Source organism: Dermochelys coriacea, chromosome 6 (genome assembly GCF_009764565.3).
Source record: "Dermochelys coriacea isolate rDerCor1 chromosome 6, rDerCor1.pri.v4, whole genome shotgun sequence".
NCBI classification, from domain to species: domain Eukaryota; kingdom Metazoa; phylum Chordata; order Testudines; family Dermochelyidae; genus Dermochelys; species Dermochelys coriacea.
Genome location: NC_050073.1, coordinates 47,142,091 through 47,165,856, shown reverse-complemented (window position 1 = coordinate 47,165,856; position 23,766 = coordinate 47,142,091). Strand labels below are relative to the sequence as shown.

Below are 23,766 nucleotides of genomic sequence, written 5' to 3'. Positions count from 1 at the left end.
ATGAGCAGAGGAGGTGGATAGAAAGAGAAGGGAAGGGGACAGGAGCTGGATGGGGGACAGACAGGAGAAAATGGGGGTGGGGACAGAAGCTTGAGGAGGACTAGACAGAAGTGTCTATAACAACTATAGCACACTCCCCTCCAGAAACTGGAATTGAATGTAGGAGTCTTGGATCTTTACAATCCTCTGCTGACAGCAAATATTGGCAAAACACACTAGCACAGTGTATGCCTCATCCCCCTCTAGTGCCTAGTCCACACATAGGATAACAACCTACCATTGCTACCATTTAAAATGACCAGTTATCTTGTATTGTGGTAACAAATAACACCAGCTTTCTGATTCAATGACACTGGTGCGTGTGCGTGCAGCTTTCTTCCTTCCTCACAGAGAACTATTTAAATATGATTTGCCCTATTCTGTTCACTTCCTCTGAAGTGTCTGGCACCTGCCACTATTGGAAGACAGGCTACTGGGCTAGATGGACCAGACCATTGTCCAGTATGGCCATTGTTATGTTTTTATGAATACTTATCATGATTAGAGGTTTGTTTATTTTTGGAATTCCTGCAGGAGGGCAGAGTCAGAGGCTCTAGAGTCACTGGCAGAATTAGATGCTGTGGCGTTGCAATCTGTGTGCTTGCTGCTTCTTCCCATTTAATTTTTTCTAGGAGCTCTAACGCAGGGATTAGACTCCCGAATAAATCAGGAAGTTTCTGCATATTTAGCTATTTCTTTTTAATTTAACTAAACGAAACTAACCACTTAAAATTGACTAACCGCGGGACAATTCACCTTTCTGCTAGACAATTCACTGTCTCCTTCCAGAAATACTGATATACCCACATTTCCAACAGAGGTCAGCAGAGCCCCACTGGACAGATTTATTTACTGCATTCATACTTTATTATTGCAAATATTCCCTTCATTTGCATCTGAAAGCACACCGCATGAAAAGGCCATCACCAGAGCACACATTCGCCTCTCATTACTGCTTTCTAAAAAGCTAAGCAGTTTCTTGTGAGTCTTCTCGCGCTTCATAACCTGAAGGCAGATCTGATCCCTGTTTATCTAATCTATCTATCGACCTGACCTGGTCCGTTATTGACATGGTTTTGCGCCACTTTCCCCTTCTTCTGGCAGCTTGAGAGGCAAATCATGAATGAAAGAAACGTGGATTCTGCTGTCGTTACTCAAGTGAATGTTTCCCTTAACTTCCCCAGGTCTACCCCTGCGCGTAAGGAGTCCTTCGGGGGGGAGGGTTGCAAAATAAGGCCCGGAATAAGTAAAAAGTCAAGGACCCCATTCCAGCTGAAGAGCGGTAGAAGAAACGGACACGTTATTACTGGGGGCCCGGAGAGAGACACATTTAGATCTCCCGTATGAGGAATTTCCCCCCAGCCGTCTGATTTACACTCTGAACGGCTCTTCACGGAGCGTAATGCAAATTAATATTTTAAATCAGGTAATTTATTCCGGCCTCAAAAGAAGAAATGCAGGAAAAGGCTTCTTCGGCATTAACTCTAACTGCTGACTTGCTTCCTATTTCTCAGTTGTGTGTTTTTCTTTTCTCTCTCCCTCCCCCCCACTTATACAGTAGGGTGACCCTTCCCCGCCCCCACCCCCTTGGAGTGCCAATCCGATTGCTAATCAGGTTGAAAGGACATGGACGTGACAGTGGTCTATCTACTGGGGGAAACTAACTCTTTGCCTCCGGCCCTTTCCGTGCCCTTTCCCCAGTGCGATCTCCCCCCCCCCCCCGTCCCCTTGTTTTCTCCTTATAGTTTACCTGCTGCAGAAATGTGTCTCGCCCTTACCCCGTTTGCCAAAAGGCTAAACATGTGCCCTAATCAGCCACACTTCCAATTATGCTTCCAGCGCTGCCACAGCAGGGTCCCCGGTAGCACCCCTCACCCTGGTTCCCAACCGGACAACCCAGTCAACAGCCCCCCAAAGGCAAAAGCCACGGAAACAAAGAGAAGAAACTAACGAGCAGACTGGGAAGGGGCCTCCAGAGGGACCGAGATTTATAGCTGCTGAGATCGCAACGCGGCACGAACAATGCAAAGGGACATGAGCGTGTGTGTTTGCGGCTGTTCAGACGAGTCCTTTATGTTTCTGATCTAATCTCCTGCGTTGAAGCTCACCGCTGTGCATTTCAAATCCATTGGCAAAGGGGGGGGGCGGGGGGGCAGGGGGGCAGGTAATGAAAACCGAGCAAGGCTGAATCTCTTCCCTAACTCAGCAGCTGAAATCGCTGTCATTCCTCTGGATCCATGCATTCCCTCGGTGGGATTTTTTCCCTTCTTTAAATAAGAGGCTGGCGGGGGGGAAGGGGGGGATTTATAGGGGTAACAGCAGCTAGTGATGTCAGCCCTTGCCTAAAATAGAGAAGGATAGACTGCAAATCCACAGCTAGAAGGCTAAAACCTTCCAATCCAGCCTCAGCCAACACCATGTCAATGTGAAGTCACCCACCACCTCTTCCCCACACATACACTCACATGCACACCCCCTCCTCCGCCCCCCCCCCCACCACTCCAGGAGGAGAAAGCAAGGGATCAAAGCCCAGGTGTCCTCCACAGCCTAACCCTGCCGTCCGCTGCTCAGTTTCCACTAGGGCTGGCAGTGCTTTTTCCTCCAAGATATGAAAGCCTAAAAGACGTGGAGAATATCAATCCAACAGGAGGTGGTGATAGTGGAGGGGGGGGTGGTGCGGGAATCTGAAGAGCAGAGCTTCTGGAGTCTCGCCTTTTGGAGCCTTGAGGATTATACAAGGAATTTTTGCGCTACTACTTAGACGCTAAAGGGGGTTATCCAAAAGACTGAGCTTCCTTTGCATCCCACCTCCCTTGGATTCTTAAGAAGACAGGGGGGCTTTCAGGACCATGGCATCGCCAGAAGGGTGAGGGGGACTGTGAGTTTTGGAGGGTGGGATGGGAGAAAGAGCGTGTGTGTGTGTGTGTGTGTGTGCGCGCGCTGTGCTGTGCTGTGTTGTGCTTTGGGTGACAGTTTCATTGCATCTGTTTCGGTTTATCCTTCACGCCTCTCCCCTTAAACGAAACCACCAGGGCGCAAGACGGAAAACAGTCAAAGGCAAGCGAGGAGAGAACGGAATTTCAAAAACGAGCCGCTGGGAAGGACTCATTTGCCTACCTTCCGCAGATGTAAAGGCAAATGTGATCAGACCACCTGCTTCAAAGCTGGAGAGGTGCCCAGATCAATGGTTAAAATGAACAATAAATGGGTCTCTGTGTATATGTCTAGTCTATATTATGCAGCTCTAACAAACAAAGGGAGGGAACAGAGGAACTAACCAAAACCATTTTTATATTCCAAAACTCTTTAAGGTCTGTGCCAGTTATAGTTGAAATGTTGTAAGAGGGGATAAGAAATGCTGGCGCGTGCTGAATGTTACACAAGAGACATTATTTATGGCTCAGTAAACACAATGTGTTCACGATAGGACAATCCCTCTCCAGCTCTTGTGAAATGTCTGCGAGCACCAGCCACTTATTGGCTTTTCTAGGCTGTGTGTGTGTGTGTGTGTGTGTGTGTGTGTGTGTGTGTGTATATATATATATATACACATATATATATAAAGATCTGCTCGCAAAAGGTTTCTTTGATCGCTGGTTGCCCTCCTGTGATATTGTCTAGCAATAGCATTATAATGCGTCTGGCGTGAGCCTCCCTCTTTATCCTTGGCCGTTGTCAGGTTGGATCAGCATGATCTGCGCTAGACAGGACCCTCCGAGGACAGAGGGCAAAAGGAGGCTCTGTTTATATGTTGGGTTTGTGTCTCCTGGGATGAAAGACTTGATGAGCTGATTTCAGTAACCTGGAGCCAAGGGGCACATTGCTGTATCGCGTGGGCATCTGTGTCACACTACCTGGGCAAAGAACTGTGTCTTCTTCCAGGCAGATGGGCGTTAGGTCAGCTGACTTGTGGAAGTTGTGCAGAAATTACAGGCGCTGTTTTTTCCCCTAGGCACTCTAATATCTCCAGAAAAAATTGATCCCACGTGTATTCACAGCAGAACTCTGGCACAGTGGAGCAACAGAAACTTTCTTCTCTGCCAATAATAGCTTAGCCTTGGGTACCATGCTACCTCCGGAGGGAATTGATAGACCATATATATACACACATAACTGTTCTAGTAAACTGCACAGCACTTTAGCATTTCCCGTTGACAATGAAATGACTAATTAAATGTTATCAACAGATAAATGGAGCGGCAAGGGAACAGATTTAAACTGGGAAAACAGAGTATGTCCCAGTGACTGTAGTTGGCCACATCTTACCATTGTGTTTTCATGCCCCAGCTTTGACTCTCCTCTGTGCACCATGCAGCCAGATGCCTGTTTTTATTTTAAACTATGAAGTATTTCCTAGGTATATGTTTATTTCAGAGACTCATAAACTAATGTATTAGCTACTGTGACATTGTTTATACAGGAAAGATAAGACAACAGTGAGATCAACTATAAGCAAAGACACAGCCTGATAGGTAGATTTTTCAGTTTGAGATGAAGTAAACATTTAAAAAATATAAGCAAACATAGGAGTGCTTTTTAAATACATTGATTGTACAGCCAGATAAAAGAGAGAGAAGAGGGTTTCAATAAACACACTTTTTTTCCTCTTTCATGCTGGAGCACATAATGGGGGCAGGATAGGAAAAGAAGGAAGAAGTTTAAGAATTGTCTTCAAACTCCTACAGGAATGAATATAGATTAAGAAAATCTGGAGCATGGAGCATCAGTGACTTCATGAGTCATCTCTATTTATTTGGTGTATTTGATATAAAAATGAACCAACATGTCTTAGGATCCTTCAGATATAAGCATAACTTCAGTCTCTGCTGCTTTTATCAAAGAGATTTTCTCCCAAACCACCTGACTCCAATATGACAACAAAACCCCAATCAAACCAAAAAATTACCAGCCCTTGCCCCTGTCACGTATATATCTGAGGATAGAGCTAAGCCTTCTACTATGGTCTAAAGGTCAACAAACTCATGCTCTTTTGGACTAGCAGGGAAAGTGAATTCTGGAGTCATGGGACTTTCTCTATGAATGGATGTCTACCAATCCCTTAACATTTAACACTAGGGTCTGTTAGCTGGAAGGCCACAGATGATCTCCACTGTATAGCAGTATATAGCATGAGACCCAGTCTCTCAGGTATGTGTTTCTAAATGGGGAAAAGATAGAGAGAAATAGAGGCTAGTGTGAAAAAGCAAAATGGAACTGAAACAGGTTAATCTGGCATTCTGCTCCTGAGTTAGATATTTAGGGCGGCACTGATGTTCAGAAAAACACACTTTCAGAGGTGTGTGTGCCATACCTGTATTTAAAATTAATTTGTGAGTTATTTAACAATTTATCTCTAAATTGGGGAATTTGCATGAAAGTCCCAAAGTTGAGGATGAGTCAAAAAACATCACAATTTATTTAGCAAATAATAACACAAAGCACCAAAAATATACAAAAAGAAGGGCAAATATGCACTCCATTCCCCAGAGGATATTGACTAGGTACAACCAGGGTCACAGGGGATGGAGATTTCCTAGACTCCCCCCTTTCAATAGTGATTGCTTTCTTTCTTCAGTTTCTTCATCGGTCATTTTTTCAGACTTTTACCTCTGTGGCAATCTACTGTCTGGAAAAATCTGTTATGATAAAAAGAAAAGGAGTACTTGTGGCACCTTGTGGCACCTTGGAGACTAAGGTGCCACAAGTACTCCTTTTCTTTTTTCGGATACAGACTAACATGGCTGCTACTCTGAAACCTGTTATGATGGGTTTGTTGCTAGCAAAGAAACTTAACTAAAATGAAAATGTAGAATGAAATGTCCCTTGAAATAATAAAATCAAACCCTGTGTAGGCTGAGAATCAATTTTCCTTTAATTGCAGCCACTGCTGAATACATTGGCTGGTATCTTGATTGCTGAGTCTTCCTTCCACAGAGTCCCCTGACATGAATAGCATTACCAAGCTTTTAGGCTGCTGTCTCAAATTGGAAACAGCTAATAAGTGATGCAGGGAGGAAAGTTTAGAGTCTGGTACTGACATTCACAGTTGTACTGTATAGTTCAAAGAGTCATTCACATTATTACATATTCCTAAAATACCTATTACCATAGAGTCTAGTGTAGCACTTAATTTCTATGGGTTTGGTCCTGCAAGGTGCTGAGCACTCTAATCCTGATCCTGATGGACATGTTCTTCACTTTCAGCATATGAGTAGCCCCATTGAGTTACAGGGGACTGCTCCTACCTCTAAAGTTAAATATAGGCCTATGTGATTCTTGGGTCAGAGCCAGAGTGCTCGGCACCTTGTGGGATCAAGTCCCATAGTATCTACTTATCAGTCTAATCTGATTCCCACTGAAGTCAATGGCTGTTTTCCCATGGAGAGCAGGATCAGGCTCTATATCTCTTAATACATTTATTCTTTTTAAAGGGAGTTGGCCTAGTACGTAAGTATTGCTTTAAAACTTACTTTTACAATCTAAGATGGACTGAAGCTGTTAAATTTGGATCTATATTTTGAAGACCTCCCAAAGCTCAGGTGTTTTGGTTTTAGGTTATTCTTGCAATAGGGGATATTTACAAAATTAGCATATGGGTCTGGGTTTTAATTTTAAATACTTAACTTCCAGAGTTTTTGTTTTGGATCTACCCATAACAAGAATGTAACCGTAGTGAGGCTTCTGGTGTCACATACCATAAGTGCTAAACAATCAATGTCCAAACTAATCAACGCCAGAATAGCCCTCCCCATATAATTTCCGTTACTCCTTGAAGCTCCCCATTAAAACTCTCTTTATGGCATTACAAAACATTCTCATGAATGACCCAGAGACAAGAAAGTATGATGATGCAGGCAGCAAAAGAAAGCACTTCATCATATAAGAAAGACACAGGCAGAGAAGCACTAGTATAGATATGTTAAAAAGAAACAATAGTATTATATATGAATATGAAAAATAAAAACCAGTGAAAATGGAACAGTTCACTAGAATTCTCATTACATTCAACAATACAGATGTATCAAGATGTTTATCCAGTCCTGTGAGCTTATTAGTAAAATCATTTTAGGTACTTTATAATTTTATATACATAGAGTTTATTTAATAGACTGTATGTCAGCAGCGTTCTCACCCTGTTGTAAATGTAGAATATAATTCAAGTTATCCCTTCCTGGGGTTTGGCTTTATTGACTCAATTAACAATAGCACAACATAAACTGCAGCCTAAGCTTTCTCCCTAAGCTTCCTTCAGGACCTCTATCTCAGCCCTTAGTTTCACCATCTCTGAGGCATGACAGCCTTTTTTCTACTCCTAGATTGGACACATCTGATTTTAACCTCAGAGTGAGTCAGCAAAACTACCTCTGCATTTGTCTGCAGGGTTCAAGCAACTAACATCAGGGTGATTCCATAGAAGAGCTTTTCATCCCCATGCAGGATCCTAGAATCGGCCACATTGTTACACACACATATTTTGCTTCACCTGATTTTCATTTAATAATTTATTCATACAACTTTATTAATGTATACATGGACATTAGTTGAAATGTGTTGGCACATCTGATTAAATACATTGGATTATAAAATCCACCCAATGTGTTTCATTATTATCTTTATTTATTATTGACACAGCACCAAACAGTGTTGTAGACCACTTAATTTGTGTTCAGTCTCCACATTTGTGGGGCAGATGGAACAGATGAAGCACATAAATGAAAGACATGGACTATGGCCCTGACCCTGCTCTCAGTGATGTCAATAGCAAAACTCCCACTGAATTCAATGGACAGTATTACGCCCTATGAAATATAAAGCATGTTCCTTAAAACTAACTGCTGATAACACTGCATGAGACACCAGGTTTTAGTTCAACCTTAAGTAACAATTTCAAAGAGAAGATACCTAGGGCTCTTTGTTTTCAGTTTTTATTGTATTTAATTTTTCCTAGGACTTTATTTTTCCTAGGAAAAATTGGTGCAAAGAACTATTCATTTTTCTAGGTAAATATTGGGGTTTATTCTGGCGGACAGAAGGATACAGGAAAAAAGTATTCAGTAGATTAATGCTTTGAATTCTGTTCATCAGTGTGGTTTGCTGCACAACTAAAACAGAACTCAAAACACAATGCCACCTCTGTGTTTAAGAAAACAATGTATCTCTATTCCCCAAATAAAACTTTTCATTTGAATAAACAAACAATTGACTCTTGTAGACTTAGAACTACTAGCCTATAAATATTTACATTGAATAATTGGGCAACACCATTTGCAGTGCATACACTCACTTCATCCTTTTGTCCTGTTTTTCTTTTTTAAAATTTTAGAATTCTTCCTTGTGTTCTGAAATGTATTCTGATACAGGTTTTCGCTTTCTTCCCATTTTAGTGTGTCAGATCTTTAAACTGTTCTCTGCTAACAGCTTGAAATGGGCACATGGTGGGTGTGAGATTCACTCGTACATTCAGATGTGCATGCACTTCAGAGCTTGCATGCATGCCCGTTTGTTTATTGTGTGTATCTTCTAGACTAATACATAGCCGTACTTTAACAGGCAGCTTTGCATATTAACACAAACTAATGTATTATAATAATACATATATCTCATGCAATGTATTGTATTGTCCTAATAAAATAAGTTATTTTTCATATATTTGAATTTTACAAAAGTAGGGTGAAAATCAGAAAAAAAACCTAATAATACTTTTTGTAAACCTGGGATTTTTTCAGTAAAATTCAGTTTAAATTGAAAATGAAGGGTCTTAAAGATACCATATAATCTTAGGCCAAAAATGTCAAGCTTGTGTGCCTTAGGTACCTAAAATCCATTTCTAGGCACTTAAATATGACTCTCAACTACACTGAGCATCCAGAAGCACCTCCTAGAGAAGTCAGTGGGAACTTCTGGATTCTTGGCAGTTTTGAAAACCGAGTTACTTATTTGAATACTAAAGTTACTAAATATGAAACTGAGTTACTAAATATGAATCTCAAAGCCAAAAGTTAGGTAACCATTTCTTACAAAGGTTGTGTGAGATTTTATAAAGCATTTGGTGTTGACATAACTCTGCTCCCACCAAAGTATATATAACATGCTATACAAAATGTGACGGGTTCGGTCACAGAGACCCCCCCGGGGCTGTTGCCTGGTGTGCTGAGATTACCTTTGAGCCCATTTTCTCTGCCAGTTTGTGCTTCCAGAACCCTGCCTTGTTGAGCCAGACACATGAGCCTGCTGCAAACACAGACCCAGGGTCTGAACCATGCCCCCAAAACTGAAGACTTAACTGAAAAAAGCTTAAGAAGTGCTCCTGTCTCCAACACCCAGCTTCCAATGGGATCCAACACAAATAAATCCGTTTTACTCTGTATAAAGCTTATACAGGGTAAACTCATAAATTGTCCACCCTCTATAACACTGATAGAGAGATATGCACAGCTGTTTCCTCCCCCAGGTATTAATCACTTACTCTGGGTTAATTAATAAACAAAAGTGATTTTATTAAGTATAAAAATACTCTCTCATGAGTGGAAACCTTTTTGTTCTTCTGTGCAAAATCACAGCAACAAGATGGAGTTTGTAGCCACCTGGGCAAGTCATATGTCCATGAATGATTCAGCTTTTTGCAGGCCAGTGCCATTGTTTACATGTTAGTTTGAATGTTCCCAGGAAAGCTCAGATGTGGATTGGTGTCTCCCAAAGTCCATTGTTAGTTGAGTACTCCCAATTACTTGAATAGCCCCTTCACAATATGTTGGCCAAACCTCCCTTGTGTGTTTCCTACAGCAAACACTTCAAATACAAGCATAGAGCCAACGCTCATAACTTCAGATATAAAAATGATACATGCATACAAATAGGATGAATATATTCAGTAGATCATAACCTTTGCAAAGATATGTCACATGGCATGTCTAGCATAAAGCATATTACAGTTATGTTATATTTACACTTATAAGCATATTTCCATAAACATATCGAGTGCAACATCACACAAACACACACAGATATGTGCACAAGCATATGAAGAGACACTGCATATGTTCTGTTAGCCATGGAGCAAAGGACTTTATTCTTCTAGCCATGGCAGAACCATGGAATTAACTGTATCTATGATACTCCTAGAACCTCCTTATCTCTGCTCTAACCCACTAATTCACCTCCATCAAGACTGCTTCTAACACTGCAAATCTCTGGAGAGCTTTCAAACAGCCACCATTTTTGAAAAACTGCTACAAAAAGATTTTATTAAAATAGAACCCCTATTTAATGAACTAATTGGGATTGAGTTCATAAAAAATAAAATAAAATGTAACATCCCAAAATTATAGTAGGGATGAATAGTAACAGATGTATGCAGTGTGCCTGATTTTATTTTGTTTGAGAGAAACGCCTTTCTACTTTGCCACCAGATCTCAGTCTGTTCTGGCCTGTACAGCTGCTTGAACTTTGGGTTGAAGTTACATTAAGTGGTAAAAAAATAACTATATAGCATAAAAATGGTTCATATAACTCATAGTTCATAAGATAGATGTTCGTAAAATTGGGGTTCTGTTGTATATGTCCCAAATGTGGCAGAAGATCACTGGCTTGAAGTCTGGGATGTACTATATTCATTTCTTGACCTGCATCACTTCTAATGTCTGATGACATGTCATGGCTAGAAATAACGGCTTTATTTTGCTTGAAGAACATAGTACAGGTTCACAGTAATAATCCCAGTACTGCAATCCATATTTTGACAAAATTCCCATTTACAAGATTGATCCTGTAAAGCATAGCATCCATTGCTAGCCCTGGTTAGTCGTAAAATATCGGACTTTACAACTTACACCCTGATTTATAGGATATTTACAGCATTTTTCTCTCTCCCTTCACATATGCACTTGGACTCTTGATAGTAAGTAGGGCCTATCTAGTTTTATAAGCAGAAGGAAATGAGAATTTAAGTTCTCAAACATTTCAAAAGGAGTTTTTCTGTAAAATGTGTGGCATAGACTCATTGACTCATGACATTGGCACTCATGGGTAATGTGGCCATCCAAGCAAGTGCAAATAAAATTTAAACCACATCCCTCAGTGTATAAATTATACATATGCCATAATCTCTCTCTCTGTGTACGTGGTCCCCAATCCTCAAGTTCAGCCAGGCTGCATTTGGTGCAGGTTATAGGTGTGGGTAATGGTGGTGTGGAATTAAACCACCTCTGTGTTTCCCTCATCCCCAGCTGGAGGACAGTTTGATCCCTGGTGTAACATAAAGCCTCAATGATGCTTTAGTTAAACTGGTTTGTTTTAGGCTGTTTGATGCTGTTAATTTGGAGGGGGACAGCCAGAGTGCCAGCCCATCCCCCCCATCATGAGAGTGGGATGAAGAGAAAGTGGTGTAGGGCTGACTCCGCTTGGATGGGAATCCTCATCTGTCAGCTTACAATGGCTCAATGGTTTTGCATAGCCAGAAGGAGTGCAAATGGGACATGAGGATTTGGCCCATAATTTATATTTTTTCCTTTTAAGCTTTATTTTAAGTTCCTTTATTTTTTTTCTAGTTATGTTCTCCAAGAATTTGAAATTGTCTGTGAAACTGGCAAGCAAAAACTAGATTTCAGGGTCAAGTTTAGGGTTTCCTAGTTTACTTCCAGGTCATTTGGAGAGCAGCTAACTGAATGGAGCATAGGCAGACCTAGAGATGGGCCCAAACTAGAAATTTGGATGTGAACCCACACAGACTTTGGGGATGTCAGGATACGAATCCAGATCTCTACTTCACAGCTTCGTCCCTTTTCTGTGTATTTGACCAAACCAGACTGAATCTAAACACCCTCAAATGTGAGGGAATGCTGAATTCATATTGCAATCCAAACCTCAGGCCTTGGGCTCATGTTTGCACACAATGTGACACCTTGTTAGAAAACTGATGGAGAGAAGACCCTGTGCTAAGAAGAATGCTTCAATTCTTGATCCTTCCTTGTTGAATCTCTCTTCATTTTCCTCCTAGTGTCCTACAGTGTTGAGATGAATAAATTACAAGTGCTTCAAAATATTGGACAAACCTTTCAACGGTAGCATCTCTGGATTGGCCTTCTGCTGATGAAAACACTTGTTTTTGTCAACAGAATACAACATATAACTTATGAAGATCGGAGCGACCCACCTTGTCTCTCTAATAATCTGGGACCAACACAGCTACAGCAACACTGCATACAATCATTAAAATCTGGACATTTAGTTTAAAAAGCTGCTTATATGTATTTATATTTTTATTTATGCATTTATATTCATTCCAAAAACAATGCGGAGTCCTGTGGCACTTTAGAGACTAACATATAAATTTGTTAGTCTCTAAGGTGCCACAAGGATTCCTCGTTGTTTTTGCTGATACAGACTAACACAGCTACCATTCTGAAACCTATTCATTCCAAAGGATCTCAAAGTACTTTAAAGCTAATTTCTGACTGTACGTGCACTGGCATTCAGGGAAAACAAGAGGCCAAATTCAGATGATCATGTTCCCTAATTGTATATAAAATCCCTTAAACCAATTTACACTCAATCATGTGTAAGGGATGCTAGATTGGGGTAGCCTACACTATGAGGATCTGAAGGAAGATGTAAGAACAAGTAAGTTAGAGTAAATCTCACATGATTTAACTTGCAGCTTCTTACACTTTCCTGTCTTGCTACTTTGTTTTCTTCTGGGCATTCAGCATGTGAATTATGCCATCATTGACACCCTTGTGTTAAACGGGCCCAATTTAGATGGAGAGAGAGTGTGAATGCCATGTTTGAAAGGAGGTATTTCTAGGTCAGATTAAATAGGACTGATGCACCTCTTGGTTATGCCGGTGCAAATCAAGGGTACATCAGTGAGTTCCCTAGTATAAAACCAAGGTAAGCGAGAGGAGAGTCAGCTGGAAGAAGGTGAAAAATACATTAAATTACATCTATCTTATACATTGGTAGAATGGGTGTAAGAAGGTCTAAGGGAATCTAACTTTCACTTTAGCATGTGGTCCCGTTAGTATCAGTTAAGGCCCAGCTGTGGAACCCTTGTTCATGTTGCCAAGCACTTATAAGAGTAGCTCCACTCAAGGCTATGGGACTATGCTGGTAAGTGCTCACCTATATTAGGGTTCCACAACTGAGCCCTTGGATTCATTTAGACTCATTTGATCCAAGTACGCATGCAAGCTGCATTGCAACAGGTGTGGGAAGGAAGATGAGGCTCTGCCATGGTGCATTAACGGGCCCGTGCTGCTAATGAACGAGACTCAGACTACTCATAGCAGAGGACACGGACCAGTGTAAAAGAGGCATGACTGGAGGGAAAATCTACAGTTTTCCATAGCAAATAGCTAGCCCTGCCCCGATTCTGATATCCCTTCTCTGTGATGGCACAATGCCTCATTCACTTAATTTATCTGGAGCTTTGAGAGTATCAGAACTGCTGCCCACACTGTGCTTGCTTAGGAAAGATTTGGCCCTATATGCATAGGAATCAATTAACACACTATTGCAATGTGGAAAGTGGTGGCTGTTTAGAGCATACAGCTATAACTATTGTTATAACTACAATCGCTATTGTTATAACTACTATAGCTATTGATGACAATTTAGGACAGGAAGAACACAGCACCCAATTGATATTAGGGAGTTTAAGGTGGGCAAATTGTAATTACCCATGTAGCAATTTGTTCTGGGGCAATGCCCCTATTCTTATAAAAAGTGCCATGTAATCATTAACAGCCACAGCACTTAGAAACATTATAATTTCCTTTTTATTATATTATTAAAGTACATATTTGGCATTTCTAATATTAACTTTTGTTACCTATAGTTTTTCTTTTTTGAATATCATAGGAATAAATTATTTGATGATCTATTGAATTGGGGTGATAATAGTAGCTTTCCAAAGGGAAATCTCAAAGATCCTCTGAAATATGCTTTATACTATACTTAAAGTCATATACTTTAATGTCAAAATGGTCCCTGCAAACAGATACGTTTCATGTGTATATTATTACATGCAAAGATTCATGGTTTTGAAGTATTTCAAAAAACTAATTGTGCTCCCGATTTAGTTGTTGATTTGTAAGCTAAGTCGTGAGGTTTCATTTTGTTCATTTGCCCTCAAATAGAATTAAGAAAGAAGTTTGGTATAGAAAAACTGGATGTTTCAATCCTCCGACACACTAATAAGTGATAACACACAGAGATATACTGGATGCATGCTGGAATCAGTATGTATGGATATCACTGCTGCATACTTATGGGAGAGAGAAATTTTTTATATTTCCCAACAGGTGGCAGTAAATGTCAATACTTTCTCCACTATTAAAAGCCATCAGGCTAAGGGAAAAAAAACCAAACTCTTCTGAATTAGCTCTTTAAATCCATAATACCTTTATGACATTTATAACTGCAGCTTATTCAAAACCACATATAGTCATACATTGTTTTCAGAGTTCCTGAATCTCAGTTGGAATTCTGCTAAATATGGAAATTTTCTTATGGCTACTAATTTGATAATCTGTACAACAGCAGTTTCAGAGAATCCCTCAAATTCTAACGGAATACATGTCAGTATGTTCATGAGAGTACCTATTGTCTTTACTGCATGTTTCTAAAATTTCGCACAGTGTTCTTATCTATTTAAGATAAGACTCATGGTTAATTTGTATTCATTTTCGAGGGAGTTTATTGATTTACCTTGCTTGTAAATACCAAATACCTTGCTTGTAAATATGATCAAAGGTAAAGCAACAATACAAGAGGGGTTGTAAACTTTTACTAGGTTGGTTCATACTCACATATGACAATTACCTTTAAAAAAAAGGAAAGAAAGAGCTCTACATGAATAAGATGATAGTGATATGTTGATCAATGCTATTTTTGTTAAGGCACTATACTTTTGAAAATGCTATCATTCAAAGAGACAGTACAAAGGTCCTGTGGCAGTTCAGGAGTTCAAGACACTTTTTGTTAGAACAAAAATGTTAACTCCAATGCCTTGGCCAAATTCAGACATGGATAATTATAGCCTGCATACCCAAATAGTACCCATTGTTTAAATTATATCCTCCACTTCCTTCCTAAACTGTGGTATTATTATGTCCTATGAAACAGTTGTTGAATGTCACCCCAACAGTAGGTTAATTAAAGTGGAGAGTTACATATTATTTTAATCTTGTAAAACGTTATGGGATCATCTGAATAGAAGGAGGTCTGTACATTTAAGATATTATTATTATTGTTCATTAGTATTATGGAAGTACCTAGAGGCTCAGGTTGGGGACCACTGTGTGCTAGGCTCTATACACACATATATTAAAGAAATAGACCCTGCCCTAAACAATTTACAATCTCTATTTATGTTATGTCAAGATTCCCTCAAAGCCATATAGAGAGAACATGCCAACATCTATTAACAGAAGTTGTCCCTGCTCTGAAAATCTTTTTCTAGATTAAAATATCACCAGCAATTGATACCATGATGCTTTGACATCACTGTGTAAAAGGGCTCAGGTGGGCTATGACAAATTGAATTTGTAGCATTTATTCATTCACTACAAAATAGACACAAGTCACCTTCAGAACAGCTACATTGTTTGTCGTATTTAGTAAGCCAGGCACATTGACTGTATAGGAGAAGGTAAATTTCTATATCATGGGGGAACAAGTTAAGGTGTAATAATAAAAAAGATCAAATGCCAGCATTGCTATTATTATTTGCCTTTTTGACTTGCAAGCTCCATTGAAGCATCTTAGTAGGCCAGTGTATGCAGCACTGTCATGATACTATAGAACTGAACAATTATATTTTACTAATTAGGTGTTTCCCCCACCATTTGCTATGGATTTTTTTCTGCTCTAATAAATGCAATTAATTTTTGAAAGTTCAGCACCAAAATTGCACAGAATTCCCCATGACCTGTTGTGTATGAAATGGATTCATTATGCAGAGATATTGGCCAGCTGACACAAAGACAATATTTAATTAATGTAATTGACTTTAAAAAGTGTTTATTGACATTTTTAATCCTAGTTGGTAGTAACAATTCATAATACGTCTGTTCTATTCAAGTGTCACATAGCAGATAACAAAACCCTGTGCTTTGTGAATCAATACAGCAGTCATTGCAAATCTGAGGGGATTACACCAACCATCATAGGTCAAAGATTGCTAAAACATTCCTAACAAAAAGAGCATGGGCTGCTGGATGGCTCCAACTGACTGTTAATGAGATACAGGGCATTTCGCCTTAGGGTTAGCCATTCTAATTCATCCTATGTCAATAGTGACTAAAAGCCACTGTCATTTGAAGACTGGTCTCTGAATAAGCCTGGTAACCTTCAACACTCCGTGCTCTATTGAATATGCATTTCCAATACAGAAAACCAGACAAAGGCAACAACTGATGCCCATACGGGTTGTCTCAACCTAGAGGCCAAGGACTGAAGTGTAAATTAATCCCCTCTGATACCTAGAAGTGATCCTTCCATGTGAGGTCTGAGTGGATAATGAGCATACATCACCCCATGACTAACTTATTTCCATAACTAGTTATTTTACACAAAAACTTGTATCCCTCACATGTTGTTTTCTTGTCTTTTACATGGGGTTGGAAGGAAGGAGAAATATACATGGCATCCTGTTACTCGATCCAGCTTTCCTTCTGCTGCCACTTCTCTCCCTCAAGGACCTGTATTTTTTTGAAACCTTTTTTCTCCTCAGTACCTTAGCTAGATTGGCCAGATTGGCCACTGTGGAGCGATGCAGGCTGTTCCTTTCATATTATCCATTCTTAGTAATTATTTCTATTAACATAGTTCCTGGAAGCCCAAATGGGATTGTAGCCTAGTTACTTTGTCACATACTAAAAGACAGTCTTTGCCCCAAACAAACAAATTATACAAAAGGTGGGACAAATGAAAGGATATCATGCTCATTTTACAGGTTGGGAACTGAAGAATAGATGAGTTATTACTATTACTATTATTACTCACTATTAAGTGAGTTATCCAAAATCACACATGAATTCTGTGGCTGGGCTGGGAATTGAACCCAATTACCTTCATTCCCAGTCCAGGACCTGAAAAACAAAACCATCAGTTCCTTTCAGACTACCCTTTCATACATCTCAACCTTGAGAAGGTAGATCCTCTCCTCTGAGCAGGCAGCAGAGAAGAGAGACCTAACTGAGGGAATTAAGCCATTTTTCTGTGGCTTCCTTTCCTTCCCTGGTTTTTCCAAGAAGAAAAGATCAGATTTAAATGATTATGGAATAATGAGGTTCTTCTCTTTTTTCCGGATCATTTTTGCTGTGGCTTAAAATGACCTCTGAAAAACCAGACAACATTTTATTTGCAGTGACAGATTCCATTTCTCAGAACTGCAATTTCTAACTGTGCTGCAATTGATTTGCTTATTAAAGGTAGTGGAAGAAACAAAACCAACGTTAAGGCGTCAAGCAATATGTGCTTGAAGACTGGATTGGAAACTTCCCTCTGACCAGAAATGTATCACTGTGAAACATACGAAGAAGGGCAGAATAGAAATGTCTACAATGGCAGATAGCCAGCTCACTGCATTCCACAAAAACTTGGTTTGGCATTTGCTTTGTGGGTTAACAGAAAAATATTCAAGAAATGCAGTCAAACCCTCCCTAAAACCATGGCTTATTTAACAATTTAAGGTTCAACGTGTCATGTTGCAAAAGTAGATTCTCTCTCATTACTTATGCTCTATGAAGTTATATCAGATCCTGTACAGCAGAACAGAACAGCACGAGGCAAAGAAAAGTTACCAAATCTGTTAAATAATCATTCATGAAAGACAACCAGCCGTTCAGATGTCCAATTTCTCGTGGAAAAATGTGAGTAAGAAAGAATGTAATGGTGTGTGTCTGGGAAACAGGCAACAATTAATTGTTGGCTCTATGCATTAAACAGTTCTCCCTGTTTGGAGAGTGTACCCTTATTTCTACTGAACCCTAGAGGAAATATTTGTAGTAATGGCCAGCTCTACACCATTGCAAGAAAGGATTTGCGCTACTCTCACTGACTTTAAAGCGATCATGACTAGACCCAACATTGCTTACTGTACATAATGAAGAAATATCCATTTGAAGAATAATGTTAGCACAGGCAGAGAGGGGAATTAAGGAGTCCAGGGTCTATGACATCTCTGTGCCCTCCAGGAGCTCCTGTAGCAGGAGAATTAAAGGCAGTCTCAATTTCCCTCGCACGGGAGCAGGCCAGAGAATCTGGCCCCTAGTCTAGTCATCTTTTAAAACCTTTTAATGCCATGTGGCCATAAATTATTCCTTGACAAGTTATTCCATTGTCTATGATTATAGACGTTTCCAAGCTGTCAGTATTTATACTTTGCTAGATCGATGTGTGTTTGTTTTCATTAGGTGCCAAAAGGTACAGCAGAACTTTGTAGGATTATTTGAAAACAAGTCAGAAAGCAGTAATAAGGGAGACAAGAAGGATCTTTGTGTTGTATCAGGGATTTAATCATATATAATTAGGGAAGTTAGTATAATTCTCCATTGTAAAAGCAAATACAAAGAGCTAGTCTAGTTATTTTGATGCATACATATTTGACCTGAAATAATGTATTGAGTATCCCTACCATCCTCAAAAACAAACAAACAAAAACAAGCAAAGGACTATTGATTAAACAGTCTCCAAGGTGGAAGAGAAGCACTCTGACTTACTATTGGTATTTAACAACAAACAACAACAACAACATTTTGCCCTTCTAGAGCCTTATCCAAAGCCCATTGAAGTCAATGGAAGAGCTCCTGTTCATTTCAATGGATTTTGGATTGGGGCTCAATTGTGCATTTCATGTGAAGATCTTAGAGCATTTGATAAATTTTGTCTAAACCTCCCAACATCCCTGTGTAATAAATAAGTGTTATGAAGAAAACTAAAGTATAGAATCTGAAGGACAAATTTTCAAAGGCACTTGCACTTGCACACATGCAAATGTGCAAGGTGTGAGCATACAAATGTAGCTCATTGGTTAAGTGTTTCACTCTAATGGCTGGTGCACATTGCGGATTGGAGTCTACTACTGCTTCAGCCTAATGTAGTTACTTTTATAGCTCGAGTGGAAGTGGCTTGTATTTTCAGTGCTGAAGGTCCTAGGTTTAATTCTCACTAATGATCCATGGTGGGGTCATTAAACAAAAGCTGGTGTTTATGTGTATGTACAAACCGTGGCTTGTGGGTAAAAGTATCTCTATGCACGTACAAATCAAGGTTGCGTGCATGCACTGGAAGTTTGTTAAAAGTCAATGTGCAGGTTAGCACACTTACTTTTGAAACCATGCCCCTCACTGACTTGACTAAGGTTACATAGTGAGTCATCTACAAAGCTGGGAATAGAATTCAGGAATCCTGGCTACCAGTCCTATGTGTATTTCAGACTTGCTAATCATATTTGTGCTTTACTTAGTGATTCTTTCTCTTATCTTTTTTGTTCATGCACTGTAGTAACAATGGTTAAAATATAAATATATCTGAATCACACATGACTGTGGATTAGTGCTAAAAATATATCAGGGTTATATCTAACAATGCAGGGGTCAGTTTTAAAATAAACTCAATTAAGGCATTACAGAATTTTCTATAGTGCTTCCCATATCCCTATTTTCATCGCTGCAATTTATGTTTTCCACCAGTATGTTACATTTGTGTTATATTTACTCCTCACAAGAATGATTTAGAAAGGAATGTGGTATGTGGTTTATGTCTAACCATTATTTCAATGGCCAGCTACATACTGCTTAATTGGGTTTGTCATTATAGACTCTCTCAGAATGCACAGCTGAACTTTCCCCCACATTTGAAACACAAAGCTCTGTTAAGTCCGCAGAGAGCTCTTTTACTTACCCCTCTGCTCTTTCTGGTTCAGTCAGAGAGGCTTCTATTGCATTCACAAGGAAAAGTTGCTTTCAGTTGACCATGCTGGTCCCTGCTCTAGTGTTAGCTGTTATAATGCACAAGACATGAACACACTATAAATTCAGAGGTAATGTGTAAGTCACATCCTCTTTTATTAACTTCCATACACTCAGTGAGACTCTTTTAGAACTAATCACACATATTCTGCCACTGTCCAAGGGAATCCAAGGTGGTGTAACTTACAAGATAAGGAGTTGGCAGGACCTACTTTGACTTGCACCTTCTTACAGCTTGCTGGAAGTTTCACCAACCTGCGCTGGGGTTACACTAATGGTCAAATCCATTCTAGCATCAGGCTATCACCTGGCATATACAATACTCTGCAAGTTTGAACCTGGTGGATGAAACTTCCAGTACCCAAAATGAATTTGACTCATGCCTACTTATTAAACAAAGATCATTCAGTTCTGTGTCAGAACAACAGGCCTTTGCTTGTTCAGTCTATGGTGTGGTTACTACACACCTATTGTGGGTGTATAAGGAACAGGATAGAGATCTCAGAGCTGAATCTCTCCAGTCATGGGAAGACCCTACCTATAGATCAAAAGTTGAGAAAGCAGAAGCACACATTTGCTTATGGCTGTTTGGAAAGGTAACATGCATCCCTGTGTATTGTTCAGCAACCTTTATGCTGTGTATAGGAATTGATGCTAAAAATGACAATATTCCCAGATCTGCCATCACATGGCCTTTGGATAGTGATGAATACTGCCACATGAACAGAATATAATTTCAGTGACATATGGGGGCTATATGAAAGTGTGTAACTAACATGAAAAATGATGGATTGAGAAAGCCAAAGCAAGCCAAGCAGAAACTTCCTTTATGAGGTTGTGAGTTCACAGAGTTCACAGATGGCAAGTGGATGTTTTGTTTACAAAATGCCATAAAGTAAGATAATAAAGATAATAAAGATAAAATAGGGAAGTGGATTGGACTGAAGAATTTATGGATCTAAAGGTAGAGGCGGCCTGGGATTACTATAAATCAAAGCTGCAGAAGCTATCGGAAGCCTGTATCCCAAGAAAAGGGAAAAAATTCATAGGCAGGAGTTGTAGTCCAAGCTGGATGAGCATCTTAGAGAGGTGATTAAGAAGAAGCAGAAAGTATACAGGGAGTGGAAGATGGGAGGCATCAGCAAGGAAAGCTACCTTATTGAGGTCAGAACATGTAGGGATAAAGTGAGACAGGCTAAAAGTCAAGTCGAGTTGGACCTTGCAAAGGGAATTAAAACCAATAGTAAAAGATTCTATAGCCATATAAATAAGAAGAAAACTAAGAAAGAAGAAGTGGGGCCGCTAAACACTGAGGATGGAGTGGAGGTTAAAGGTAATCTAGGCATGGCCCAATATCTAAACAATTACTTTGCCTCAGTCTTTAATAAGTCATCCTTATTTAATAAGGCTAAAGAGGATCTTAGGGATAATGGTAGCATGACAAATGGGAATGAGGATATGGAGGTAGATATTACCATATCTGAGGTAGAAGCAAAACACAAACAGCTTAATGGGACTAAATCGGGGGGTCCAGATAATCTTCATCCAAGAATATTAAAGGAATTGGCACCTGAAATTGCAAGCCCATTTGCAAGAATTTTTAATGAATCTGTAAACTCAGGATCTGAGTTGTACCGAATGATTGGAGAATTGCTAATATAGTTCCTATTTTTAAGAAAGGAAAAAAAAGTGACCCGGGTAACTACAGGCCAGTTAGTTTGACATCTGTAGTATGCAAGGTCCTGGAAAAAATTTTGAAGGAGAAATTAGTTAAGGACATTGAAGTCAATGGTAAATGGGACAAAATACAACATGGTTTTACAAAAGGTAGATCGTGCCAAACCAACCTGATCTCCTTTTTTGAAAAAGTAACAGATTTTTTAGATAAAGGAAATGCAGTGGATCTAATTTACCTAGATTTCAGTAAGGCGTTTGATACCATGCCACATGGGGAATTATTAGTTAAATTGGAGAAGATGGGGATCAATATGAACATCAAAAGGTGGATAAAGAATTGGCTAAAGGGGAGACTGCAATGGGTCCTACTGAAAGGCGAACTGTCAGGCTGGAGGGAGGTTACCAGTGGAGTTCCTCAGGGATCGGTTTGGGGACCAATCTTATTTAATCTTTTTATTACTGACCTCGGCACAAAAAGTTGGAGTGTGCTAATAAAGTTTGCAGATGATACAAAGCTGGGAGGTATTGCCAATTCGGAGAAGGATCGGGATATTATACAGGAGGATCTGGATGACCTTGTAAACTGGAGTAATAGTAATAGGATGAAATTTAATAGTGAGAAGTGTAAGGTTATGCATTTAGGGATTAATAACAAGAATTTTAGTTATAAGCTGGGGATGCAATTAGAAGTAACAGAAGAGGAGAAGGACCTTGGAGTATTGGTTGATCATAGGATGACTATGAGCTGCCAATGTGATATGGCTGTGAAAAAAGCTAATGCAGTTTTGGGATGCATCAGGAGAGGCATTTCCAGTAGGGATAAGGAGGTTTTAGTACCATTATACAAGGCACTGGTGAGACCTCACCTAGAATACTGTGTGCAGTTCTGGTCTCCCATGTTTAAAAAGGATGAATTCAAGCTGGAGCAGGTACAGAGAAGGGCTACTAGGATGATCTGAGGAATGGAAAACTTGTCTTATGAAAGGAGACTTAAGGAGCTTGGCTTGTTTAGCTTAACTAAAAGAAGGTTGAGGGGAGATATGATTGCTCTCTATAAATATATCAGAGGGATAAATACAGGAGAGGGAGAGGAATTATTTCAGCTCAGCACCAATGTGGACACAAGAACAAATGGGTATAAACTGGCCACCAGGAAGTTTAGACTTGAAATTAGACGAAGGTTTCTAACCATCAGAGGAGTGAAGTTTTGGAATAGCCTTCCAAAGGAAGCAGTGGGCGCAAAAGATCTATCTGGCTTTAAGATTCTACTCGATAAGTTTATGGAGGAGATGGTATGATGGGATAATGTGATTTGGTAATTAATTGATCTTTAAATATTCAGGGTAAATAGGCCTAATCCCCTGAGATTGGATATTAGATGGATGGGATCTGAGTTACCCAGGAAAGAATTTTCTGTAGTATCTGGCTGGTGAATCTTGCCCATATGCTCAGGGTTTAGCTGATTGCCATATTTGGGGTTGGGAAGGAATTTTCCTCCAGGGCAGATTGGAGAGGCCCTGGAGGTTTTTCGCCTTCCTCTGTAGCATGGGGCACGGGTCACTTGAGGGAGGATTCTCTGCTCCTTGAAGTCTTTAAACCACAATTTGAGGACTTCAATAGCTCAGACATAGGTGAGGTTTTTCGTAGGAGTGGGTGGGTGAGATTCTGTGGCCTGCGCTGTGCAGGAGGTCGGACTAGATGATCAGAATGGTCCCTTCTGACCTTAGTATCTATGAATCTGAAGCCCAATTAAGGGAATAATAGACACTCTACCATTTCCAAGTAATGATTGTAGAGAATAGCTTTCCCTGTATTTAAAGGGACACTGTCAAGATAAAAGTCCCAAACCCACTCTGCCTGCAGATGTATCAAAGTGCAGAATTGGACCCAATGTATTTAAAATGTAGTTTTGTCTGTAATTCTAAGCATGCCTTTGAAACCCCCCGCTTCCCTAGCTGTTTTGTAGGAGCATGAGGGAATTCAGTCTCTATAGCTTATTCAGCCCTGGGTCTCTCTGCTGAGACTGCCCAGGTGGGCATTGATTAGAGTAGTGTTTTGTGATTACTTGGGTATCTGT

At 39.8% G+C, this 23,766-nt stretch overlaps 1 protein-coding gene across 1 annotated transcript in view; it reads left to right on the top strand.

The window, feature by feature from the left end:
* The first annotated feature begins 2,537 nt into the window (after window positions 1–2,537).
* Window positions 2,538–23,766, top strand: part of SLC1A2 (solute carrier family 1 member 2) — a 119,574-nt gene continuing 98,345 nt past the window's right edge. Inside the window, exon 1 of the mRNA XM_038405044.2 lies at window positions 2,538–2,905. Within this exon, the coding sequence (XP_038260972.1) occupies window positions 2,889–2,905 (17 nt within the window). The 5' untranslated portion in view covers window positions 2,538–2,888. The remainder of the gene's footprint in view (window positions 2,906–23,766) is intronic.